Here is a 12083-nt window from a genome sequence, read left to right on the forward strand (position 1 = left end):
TTCAATCAGCCCCAGTGCCAATTCTCTCCACGTGTCTACACAAGCATTTTCATCACTGTGGCCCAACCACATCAGCCACCAATTCAGGATCTCATTTAACTGCATATCCACCAATGTGATCTATGCCAGTGATGCCCCTCTGCCCTGTATATTGGCCAAACTGGACAGTCTCTATGGGAAAGAATTAATGGACACAAATCAGATATCCAAAAGGCAACACACAGAAACCTACTGGAGAACACTTTGACCTGCCTGGGCACTCATTAATGGATCTTAACATCACCAAGTTGTTTCAAGCCAATTCCGCAAGCCAAATACACAGGGAAAGGTTGGATCTTAACTAAATTTACAAGGTTGATTCCTATCAGATAAGAATGAATAAAGATATTGGATGGGTAGCACACTACCTTCCACAACCTAATGACTTAACCAACCAAATAATGGGTGCTTAAAGAGGTTCAAATTGTTATCAGCTTCTTGTAATTTCAACAATCGAATTAACTATTTTTTAAAATTATTTTCTCCCTCTTTCGTCCTCTCCCTTCCCTTATTTATTCTTGGATCTGGACTTTTCATACTTCATTTGAAGATGCGGGTTGTGCCCACAAAAGCTCGTGACACCATCTACATGTTTTGTTAGTCTTTAAGGTGCTGCTAGACTATTTGTTGTTTTTTACATTTTTTCCAGTTACAGGCTAACTCAGCTACACCTCCGAAGGTTCAGAAAAGGGCAACAGAAATGAGTAGGGGTTTGGAATGGCAGTCACTGGAGATTGATAAGATTGGAACTTTTCAGCTTAGAAAAGAGGAGACCAAGCCGGGATAACATAGAGGTCCATAAAATCATGACTGATGTGTAAAAAGTGAATAAGGGAAATGTATCTACTTCTTCCCATAATATAAGAATGAAGGGTCTCTAAATGAAATTAATAGGCAGCAGGCTTAAAACCACGCACAGTGCACAGTCAATCTGTGGAACTCCTGGCCAGAGGATGATGAGAAGACCAGGACTTTAACAGGGTTCTAAAAAGAGCTAGATAGATTCATGGAGATTAGCTCCGAATTACACACTGAACTCATTTTTCATGACTTTGTAGCAGACCAATAGAGCCCAAAGACTATATTAAGCACAATCTTGCCTTTCTGCAACACAGCCCTGCCCCGAATCCTCAACTGGGTTTGTACATGATTCATGTACAAACGTTGGGGGGAAGAGGTGAAGGGAATCTGGAGGGAAGAAATGGGGCAGGGAAAGGAGTCTCAGTGCTTAAGTTACCATCAATAAGAAACTGAGAAACCTCATAAGTGAATGAGTTGAACACGGACCGATTGCTCGGTTTGTTCCACGTACACAGCACGGTAAGGCCAGCACAGAATTTAATGTCACTTTTACTCTCCAGTTAGAAGAAGAGGGCCCAGTACCACGTCACCAACCAGCTCTTCTCTGATCTCAATCTCAGACCAAGAGCAACAGGAGAAAGCCTTAGGTACCCTTTTGAGTAAAGAGCCGGAGCAGCCTGCCCCGGATCTGCTTTGTCCTCACCCCATAGATGATGGGGTTCAGCATGGGGGGCAGTAAGACATACAAGTTGGAAATGAGAACGTGGAAATGCAGGGGAACGTTCCGGCCAAAGCGGTTCATGAAGGAGATGAAAAGAACAGGGATGTAAAAAGTTAAGATGGCACAGATATGGGAGCCACAAGTCCCAAAAGTCTTTAGCCGGGCGTCCTTTGTGGGGAGGCGGAAGATGGCCCTGAGGATCTGAGTATAGGACAGAGCGATAAAAATGACATCCAGTCCCATCACACAGAGTAGCACAAAGAGGCCGTAGTAACTACTCGCACGAATGTCAGCGCAGGCCAGGCTCACCACGGCCATGTGTGAGCAGTACGGCTCAGAAATGACGTTGGTTCTACAATATGGCCTCTGACTTGCCAGGACGGGACAGGGCAAGGCGAGTATGGCACCACGCAGCAGCACAGCCAGGCTGATCTTGGCTACAATGGAATTTGTCAGGATGGTGGAATGTCTGAGGGGTTCACAGATGGCCACGTAGCGATCATAGGCCATGGCCATAAGTGTCCCAGACTCCATCGGTAAAGAGAATTGAATGAAGAACATCTGGGTGAGACAAGCACTGAAGTCTATCTCTCTGGAATTGAACCAGAAAATATTGAGCATTTTAGGCACAATGGAGGTGGACAGGACCAGGTCGGCGACAGCCAGCATGCAGAGGAAATAGTACATGGGCTCATGGAGGCTCGGCTCCATCTTCACAATAAACAGGATGCTAAAGTTCCCCAACATCACTATGGCGTATATGGTGCAGAAGGGGATGGCGATCCAGACATGGGCCATCTCCAGGCCAGGAATACCCAGCAGGATGAAGGTGGAGGGGTTGGTGAAGTTGTTTCTGCTGGAATCTGACATGGAGAAAGGTGGAAAGTGTCCAACTCGGATGCAGAATAGTATCACATGAATATTCCTCTGATGTCTTGTATGTGCCCAGGGTCTCAGGTGATGGTCACTGCAGAAATGCCTGGATGGAGGGACAATGTTTGTATGAGACACGACATGCACTGCTGGGGGCTGTTCTCATGGGTGGGACGTATTGGTCACTCTCCACACACTGACCAATGACATTTTGACTGTTCAGAGAGGAGAGGTAGGAACAAGCTACTAACGCCCGATCCCCATTTTATGATTCTCCATGTGTCAGTAGTTCCTGCATGTTGTGAACCTGAACAGGCTCCAGCAGGAAACACAAGTAGGGATACTCATTATACGTCTTTGTTCATTCATGCCCAGGCTACAGATTCCCTGCTCTTGTAAGTTCCCAATTCACCCAGTTTCTAAAAATTTGACAGTGGGGAAATACCAACCCAAGACACGATCCAGGGTCGACTGTCCCAACCGGAACACCGCTCAGGGCTAGGCCTGGGCATCATTGCTGGCAGCTCAAGGAACCAACTGGTGATGCAAAACCATGTGCAGCACAAACACTATTCATGTGCTATGGGAACCCGCATGGCCCCACAATATACCAACATAGAATCACAAATTCCTAGGGCTGGCAGAGGCCTCAGGAGTCATCAAGTCCAGTCCCCTGCCTAAAGCACAACTGACTCCAACTAAATCAACCCAGCCAGGGCTTTGTCAAGCCGAGACTTAAAAACCTCTAGGGATGGAGATTCCACCACATCGTGAGGTAACCCATTCCAGCGCTTTCCTCATAGGGAAATAATTTTTCCTAACATCCAACGTAGGTCTTCCCAGCTGTAACCTGAGACCATTGTTCCTCGTTCTGCCATCCGTCACTACTGAGAACAGCCTCTCTCCATCCTCTTTGGAACCTCCCTTCAGGAAGTTGAAGGCTGCTCTCAAATCCCCCCTCACTCTGCTCTTCTGCAGACTGAACAAGACCAAATCCCTCAGCCTCTCCTCACAGATCATGTGCTCCAACTCCCTAATCATTTTGGTTGCCCTCTACTTTACCCTCTCCAATAAATCCATGTCCTTTCTGTAGTGGGGCCTACAATACTGGACACAATACTCCAGGGCTGTGTCTAGACTGGCCAGTTTTTTCGGAAAATCAGCCACTTTTCTGGAAAAACTTGCCAGCTATCTACACTGGCCACTTGAATTTCCACAAAAGCACTGACTTCCTGCTGTAAGAAATCAGTGATTCTTGCGGAAATACTATGCTGCTCCCGTTTTGGCAAAAGTCCCTTTTGCGCAAAAGGGCCAGTGTAGACAGCTGAGATTTGTTTTGTGCAAAAAAGCCCCAATCGTGAAAATGGCAATCGGGGCTTTTTTGCGCAAAAGTGCGTCTAGATTGGTCACAGCCGCTTTTCCGCAAAAAGTGCTTTTGCGGAAAAGCGTCCGTGCCAATCTAGATGCTCTTTTCCGAAAATGCTTTTAACGGAAAACTTTTCCATTTAAAGCATTTCCGGAAAATCATGCCACTCTGTACGTAACCCAGATGTGCCAAATAAAGGGGAATAATAATTTTTCTAGATCTGCTGGCAATGCTCCTCCTAATGCATCCTAATATGCCATTAGCCTTCTTGAGTACAAGGGCCCCCTGTTGGCTCATATCCAGCTTCTCACCCATGGTAATCCTCAGGTCTTTTTCTGTTGAATTGCTTCTCAGCCAGTTAGTCTCCAGCTTGTAACAATGTCTGGGATTCTTTTGTCCCAAGGGCAGGACTCTGTACTTGTCCTTGTTGAACCTCATCAGATTTCTTTTGGTCCAGTCCTCCAACTTGCCTAGGCCATTCTGGGACCTATCCCTGCCCTCCAGCATATCTACCTCTCCCCCTAGCTTAGTGTTATCCACAAACTTGCTGTCGCAGAGACAAACACCTACAGGATCTCTATCAGGTGTTCTTAAAAATTAAATAGAAACCCAGGGAAGTGAAGATGTAGCACTGAAATTGGAATTTTGTAACTAATAAATCAGTTGTAATAAATGGATGTTATAGCAAGAGGTTTGGATTAAACTTAAATACAAGATGTAGGTCTCAGACAGCCCAGGCAGCTTTGTTAACTTCTAGATCTCTTTGATCTTAGCATGTTAAAGTGAAGGGACGGAATATTGTAATACATAGTGGTGTTAGCGTTAGATAGGAAGAAGTTTAATGTTGAAAGACTTTGTCACTTTGTAAAAGTGACTACAAGTACCCCTTTGTTCCATGTTGCAATTCTGTACACGTATTGAAAGGGGTGTCTTGTATCGTTTTTCGGGTTCTGTCCTGTTAAGATCAAGACCAAGAAGAGCATCAGTCTGGACTGACACAAACCCAGCTCCTTCCTCACACCTGACCTATCTGGCTAATAGGTGAGGCCAAGCAACAGACTGGTAACTATTCCATCACCAGGGTATGTGTGTGTGGGTGTAAATGCATATGCTACATTGTTATATTGTCAATAAATGCAGTGCGTTCCCCTGAAAAAGATCCCGTGTGCTTGTAAAATAATCACAACTTATCATCACCTCCAGCCCCCAACTTAAACACATCCAGCGCATCGTTAACAATCTACAACTTAGCCTGGAAAATGACTCCTCACTCTCGCAGGCCGTGGGGGACAGGCCAATCCTCACCTACACACAGCCCCCTAACCTGAGACAAATTCTTTCCAGCAACCACAGAGCACACCTCCTTCATATTCACCCAGGAACCCTCCCCCGCAATCAACTCTGGCGCCACCCCTGTCAGTCTCTAGGACAAAGGATGAATGGACAAAAATTCGATATTTGAAATAGTAACACACAGAAACTGTTGGGGAACATTTTAACTTGCCCGGGAACTCGCTATTGGATCTCATTCCTCTACATTATTTCAAAGCAATTTCAAAACCCAAGTGGAGAGAGAAGCTGCAGAACTTGGTTTCATTTACAAGTCTGACACTTGGAATCAAGGTCGGAACAAAGACCTGACCTGAATAGGCCAGTACATTCCACACTCCAATGACATTGAAAGCTAAGCACTGGGTACCGACAGCCCTCTCTGTTAGCTTCATTTAGAATGGACATTCCAACTCACAAAGTTCTTTTCCCCATTTTTTCCATCTCCCTCCCATCCCCTCTCTTTCTCTCCTCTTTATTTGTACCCTGGACTCCTTGCTCCATTCATCTGAACAAGTGGACAAGTGGTAACAAGTTCACGATACCATCTAAATTTTTTGTGAGTCTCCTAGGTGCTGCAGGATTTTTCATTGTTGTTTTTTAAAAAAAATGTTCAGTTAGGGTATAGCTACACTGCACGGCCTCTGTCTGGAAATGGGTGACAGGGGAGGGATTACGTAAGGATTATTTGTTGCGTTCCCTCCCTCTGCACTGGTTAGGCCTCAGTTGGAGTATTGTGTCCAGTTCTGGGCACCGCATTTCAAGAAGGATGTGGAGAAATTGGAGAGGGTCCAGAGAAGAGAAACGAGAATGCTGAAAGGTCTAGAGAACATGACCTATGAGGGAAGGCTGAAAGAATTGGGTTTGTTGAGTTTAGAAAAGAGAAGATTGAGGGGGGACTTGAGAGCCGTTTTCAGGTATCTAAAAGGGTGTCATAAGAAGGAGGGAGAAAACTTGTTCATCTTGGCCTCTGGGGATAGAACAAGAAGCAATGGACTTAAACTGCAGCAAGGGAGGTTTAGTTTGGACATCAGGAAAAAGTTCCTAACTGTCAGGGTGGTCAAACACTGGAATAAATTGCCCAGGGAGGTTGTGGAATCCCCATCTCTGGAGATATTTAAGAGCAGGTTAGATAAATGTCTATCAGGGATGGTCTAGACAGTATTTGGTCCTGCCATGAGGGCAGGGGACTGGACTTGATAACCTCTCGAGATCCCTTCCAGTCCTAGTATTCTATGATTCTATGATCTGGCATTGGCCACTGTTGGCAGACAGCACACTGGGCTAGATGGATCTTTGGTCTGACCCGGTCTGGACGTTCTTAAGTTCTCAGAGCTGATACCTGTGAGTGCCGAGAGGGACATATCTTGCCTGAGAATTCCCCGTCAGTAGCCGTATCACACGCCTCTCTCAGCCCAGCATCTGCAGCAGTTTCCCACGCCGAGAGCTGGCACAGGGCTGCGCACTGTTTATAACACAGCTCTGGGCCATCCCAGTGGGGTTGGCTCATCCTCTAGGGGAGAAGCAGCATCTGGATGTAAACAGGGTGGAGAACAGAGACTTTCTAGCCAGTGTCTCTCTCCATGTCTGGGGCTTCTGGGCTATTTATCCCGTGTTAGGAGAAAACAGCAATTAAAGAGCCTACCCACAGGGAGAGGAGAACTTGTGGGCTCTGGACTGATTCAGAGGAGTTGGCTGCTCTGCGGATTGGTGAATATTGTAAAATATTACTGACTACTAAGAAAATTGTAGATAATAACTAGGTCTCCGTAGGTCTTTAAATGCCCAGGCAGGATAGGCAGAGAGACAACCTACAGCTCTGGATTTGGATGACTGTGGAGCATGAAAACCCCTTTCTGCGGGTGCATGGGCTGTCACTTAGGGGCTGGAGATTCTCCTCAGTAACTAGCATCACCGTGGGCAGCACCTTTCCCTGCAGGATCTTCAAATCACCAAGCAAAGGAAAGTCACTCTGAGCCTCTCCCCTTTCTACAGACCGGGAAACTGAGGCACAGACTTGGTCAGGGTCACACAGAGGGTACGTCTGTACAGCAGTTATTTCAGAATAAGCTATTCTGGAATAGTTATTCTGAAATAGCTTATTTCAAAATAGCACATTTACATTGCAAGGATGCCCTAAGATTCGAGGCAGGCGCCCCTAATGTGGACATGCTATCTCCATTTAGAGTGTCAGGAGGAATAACTTAGAATGGCCCTGGTGAGGGGCTGTTTCGAAACAGCGGCAGTGGAGCGTCTACACACGCCTTCTTTCACAATAGGCATTATTCTTTGTAGAATGAGGTTTACAGAAGTCGGAATACACCATCTGTTATTTCGAAATAATGGAATTGCTGTGTACATGCTCACATAGTTATTTCGGTATAACTTTGCTGTGTAGACACACCCTGGCTTTGTCTAGACCGGCAACTTTTTCAGAAAAACTTTTTTTCAGAAAAACTTTTTTTCAAAAAAAGCTTTTGCAGAAAAACTTGCCCGCTGTCTACACTGGCCTCTTGAATTTGCGCAAGAACACTGATGAGCTCATGTAAGATTGTCAGTGTTCTTGCGCAAATACTATGCTGCTCCCACTCAGGAAAAAGCCCTCTTGCACAAATGCTTTTGCACAAGAGGGCCAGTGTCAACAGCTAAAAACTGTTTTGCACAAAAAAGCCCCGATGGCGAAAATGGCGATCGGGGCTTTCTTGCGCAAAACCGCGTCTAGATTCGCACGGATGCTTTTCCACAAAAAGTGCTTTTGTGCAAAAGTGTCCGTGCCAATCTAGATGCTCTTTTCCGCAAATGCTTTTAATGGAAAAACTTTTCCGTTAAAAGCATTTGCAGAAAATCATGCCAGTTTTTCGAAAAAACTTCACCTGCGTCTAAACTACAGCCGCGTTCTTTCAAAATTAAATTGAAAGAATGCGGCTTTTCTTTTGACGGCGGTACTCCTCATTTCACGAGGAAGAACGCCTTTTTTAGAAAGTGCTCTTTCAAAAAAAGGCGTTCTTGAATGCAAACAGGGCTTTTTCGAAAGAGAGCATCCAGACTGCCAGGGTGCTCTCTTTCGAAAAAGCAGCTTGCTTTTTCGAAAGTACTGCTTGCAGTCTAGACGCTCTTTTTCGAAAGAGGCTTGCAGTCTAGATGTAGCCTGAGTGTCCTGGCTTCCCTGCAACCACCACGGTCTCACCATCGCGCCAGGAGCGCAATTGACGCCGGCTCTGTCATGGGCTGTGTGTTGGGTGGGAAGAGAGGAGCCGGAGCATTTCAAGGAGAATCTTAGCGTTCCAGAACTAGCTGCAGTGTGTGAGCTCCCTGCTCTTGGGAGGGGGAATCCTGGGAACCCACTTCCCCTCCCACTCAGGGACCTGCCAGCCCTGCCCCGGGTGGACGGTGCTTGGTTTCCCAGAGCTGGTATCCCTGCCTGCACACGTGGCTAATTGCTCTGGGTCTGTCAGCACTGGAATGGGACGGAACAGATTCCCCCGTCTCAGTCCCACAGGGGGGCTGTGCCCACCAGGGCACCCGTGAACAGCAGCGAGCACGGTTTGACCTTTGTGTGTAGCCAAAGCGAAGGGGGCGGGGCTAGGACCTGACGTGGCCGGGTTAGTCTGCTGCGTAGTTGAGCATTACTTGTATAGTGGAAGCCTCCAGACGCTCCGCTCCAGTGCAGGGTCCCATGTGCTGGGCCCTTTGCAAACACCCAGCCTCGTCGCCAAGGGGCAAATGTAAACAAGACAAACGCACTGTGTGTAACGCACCACAAAGGGGGAGGAGGGAGGTATTAATAGCACTGAACAAAGGTGCACAGGCTGCACCTTAAAATAAGGGATAAGGGATCTTTCGGAAAAGGCTTTATCTTCCGAAAGATCCGCGTCTAGACTGGCGCTTTTTTCCGGAAAAGCTCCGTGCCGAAAAAAAGCAGCAGCCATTTTTATGCTAATGAAGCGGAGGAGATTTAAATCCCTGCTTCGTTAGCAATTGCGATACGTCTAATTTGCATCCCTTTTACGAAAAAGGGATGCAATCTAGATGTAGCCAATATGTCTAATTTTACACACACAAATGATACATATGTAAGCCAGGGCTGAATTACTGCGTGCTATCACCCAGCTAAAGGGAAAGAGCTGCTTTGGGGGTGGGTGTACTCACTCCAAGGCTATGTCTACACTCGCAGCTTCTTGCGCAAGTACAGCCGTTCTTGCGCAAGAATCTGCAGAACGTCCACCCTGCGCGCCTGCTCTTGCGCAAGGAAATTTACAGTACGGCGTGGAAAGAGAGGGCTTCTTACACGAGAGCTACGCTCTTTTTAACAGGGGTAAGCTCTCTTGCATAAGAGGGCAGTGTGGATGCTCGGCAAGGCTTGCACAAGAAACCCCTCTGGCTACAATGGCCACCAGAGCTTTCTTGCACAAGAGAGCATCCACACTGCCATGGGTGCAAAAGCACAGCTCGCACATGGCAGTGTGGACATTTTCTTGCACAAGGCTTCTTGCACAAGAACTCTTGCACAAGATGTTCTTGTGCAAGAAGCCACCAGTGTAGACACAACCCAGTTGTTTAGCTCTGCAAGATTATTAACTGTTAACTGTTGATATGTAAATACAGCTCATGCCAGGTGGGGGAAGGAATCCGAGGTGTGGTCATGTAAATCCAATTCAGCCAGGGCTGATGGAGGATCAGTGTTGGAATGGAATGTGCTGTATTGTAACTAATTTTGGCTGTTGTGGGGATCACAAATCATGCCACCACTAAATGTGGGAACTATAAATATGACACCATCATTGGTTGTAGGAGAGACCCCATCGTTGTAAGAGGTCTCAGAGGAACAAGCCTCCCCCCCTGCCAGAGTGGTGTGAACTGTGTTGGGGGGGAAGGGGCTTGAGCCAGCCTGCTTCATGCTTGCCAGGTGAGAGCTGTAAGACTGGCTCTACCTGCCCCTTTCACTTTGGTTTTAAGGACAGACCTAAACCAGACTTAAGGAGGAGTCTTTTTGCTAGTCCAGTGAAAGCTAGAATCTTTGCCCAGCCTAGGTGGTGGCTAAAGAGTTGAAAACACTAAAGCTATGTCTACACTGGTGCGATCTTGTGCCAGAGATATGCAAATGAGGCTAAGCATGGAATATTGCTGAGTCTCATTTGCATACCTAATGAGCCACCATTTTTGCAGAAGAGGATCTTGCACCCGAAGGAGCTGTCTACACTGCCCTGTCTTGCGCAAGAAAAACCCTCTTGTGCAATGCCGCTACGCTGATTATTTTCAGGAAGAGGGTTTTTCTTGTGCAAGAAGGGGCAGTGTAGACAGCTCCTTCTAGCGCAAGAGCCTCTTCCACAAAATGGTGGCTCATTAGATATGCAAATGAAGCTCGGCGATATTCCACGCTTAGCCTCATTTGCATATCTCTGGCGCAAGATCGCGCCAGTGTAGACATAACCTATGAACTGAAATCACTGGTTTGGCTGGCAGCCAGACCCATTGCAGCCAGCGGTGTGCCCAGTAGGAGCGGCGGCAGGCAGCTGGTGGGGACGACCGGCAGGCAGCCAGCAGAGCAGCTGGTGGGGACGACCGGTGGGCGGCCAGTAGGAGCCGTGGCATGAAGGTGGCATAGCCTCAGGCTCAAAGGCTGTGTCTACACTGGGCCACTTATTCCGGAAAATCAGCCGCTTTTCTGGAATAAGCTGCGAGCTGTCTACACTGGCCCCTTGAATTTCCGGAAAAGCACTGACGATCTACTGTAAGAAATCAGCTGCTTTTCCAGAAAAACTATGCTGATCCCGCTCGGGCAAAAGTCCTTTTTCCGGAAAACTGTTCGGGAAAAGGGCCAGTGTAGACAGCACAGTAGTGTTTTCCGGAAAAAAAGCCCCGATCACGAAAATGACGATCGGGGCTTTTCTGCGGAAAAGCACGTCTACATTGGCCACGGACGCTTTTCCAGAAAAGCATCCTGCCAATGTAGATGCTCTTTTTCCGGAAATACTTATAACGGAAAACTGGTCCATTTTAAGCATTTCTGGAAAATCATACCAGTGTAGACGTAGCCAAGGAGTAGAGTCATCAGGATGGTGTGTCAGGGTCTGCCCTGACTGGACAGAGCTGTAAGTGGAGTGTTTGACGTGGGATACGGAGAAAGTTTGGGTAAGTGAATGGAACCCTTACCTCGTTGGACTGGTGAGCCTGAGAGGCAAAAGACACTGCTCAATCCTTTTGAGCTGGGACAGTTACTCTTGGGGGAGGGGGCTACGAACTCTGTTTGTGGTATTTTCCCAAGATAATGTCATGTGACTTCTCACTCTCTTTCATTAAAAGTTTCTTTCTGACACTTTCTGCTTGCGAGCAGGGAAGCATTGCCTCTCAGAGGCACCCAGGGGTGTGAGAATTTCCCACGCTACTGAGTGGGAGCTCGAGCCGGTTCTGTGTGAGATGGACCCCTAGATGGGCCCCCTGGTTGCTGCCGGGCCTACCCAGAGGAAGGGTTATGCATACATTAGAGTAAGATAAACAGAACCAGCGGATCATGGCATGTAGATTGATGGGTTACACGAAATAATTTGCTCAAAGCACCTTTGAGTTGTGTATATTAATGTCCATGAGCCCATTTTCAAAAAGCATGGGGGGAGGGGGTGTCTGTCACTGATCCTGGTTGAATCTCATCAGATTTCGGTAGCTCTCTCCAGACCATCTCCCTTCCCTCCAGCGTATCTACCTCTTCCACGAAAGCGCTGAAGGTGCAAACCGACCCAGCATCTGGCTCCTTAACGAAGATGTTGAATAACACCAATCCCAGACCAACTCCTGTGGTGGTCCTCTGGATCCTGCCTGCCAGCTAGCCATGAAACAGTTGATCACTCGCTACCGAGACTGAGGTTTCTATCCACCTTACAGTCCTTTCATCCAGGTCATACTTCTGTAACTTGCCAGCAACAATACTGAGGGAGATTGTATCCAAACATTACTGTC

The 12083-nt window shown here is 47.3% G+C and overlaps 1 protein-coding gene across 1 annotated transcript; it reads right to left on the bottom strand.

Moving 5' to 3' along the window:
* Positions 1-1483: 1483 nt before the first annotated feature.
* LOC142830773 (olfactory receptor 52E2-like) lies at positions 1484-2431 on the bottom strand. Its single transcript, XM_075937755.1, has one exon. It carries the CDS (start codon positions 2429-2431, stop codon positions 1484-1486), a length of 948 nt encoding a protein of 315 aa, XP_075793870.1.
* Positions 2432-12083: the final 9652 nt, after the last annotated feature.

The sequence above is a fragment of the Pelodiscus sinensis genome, chromosome 1 (genome assembly GCF_049634645.1).
Source record: "Pelodiscus sinensis isolate JC-2024 chromosome 1, ASM4963464v1, whole genome shotgun sequence".
Taxonomy (NCBI): domain Eukaryota; kingdom Metazoa; phylum Chordata; order Testudines; family Trionychidae; genus Pelodiscus; species Pelodiscus sinensis.

What these genes read in the sequence shown, in the direction of transcription:
- LOC142830773 (XM_075937755.1), bottom strand. Translation starts at nt 2,431, where the DNA reads ATGTCAGATTCCAGCAGAAACAACTTCACCAACCCCTCCACCTTCATC.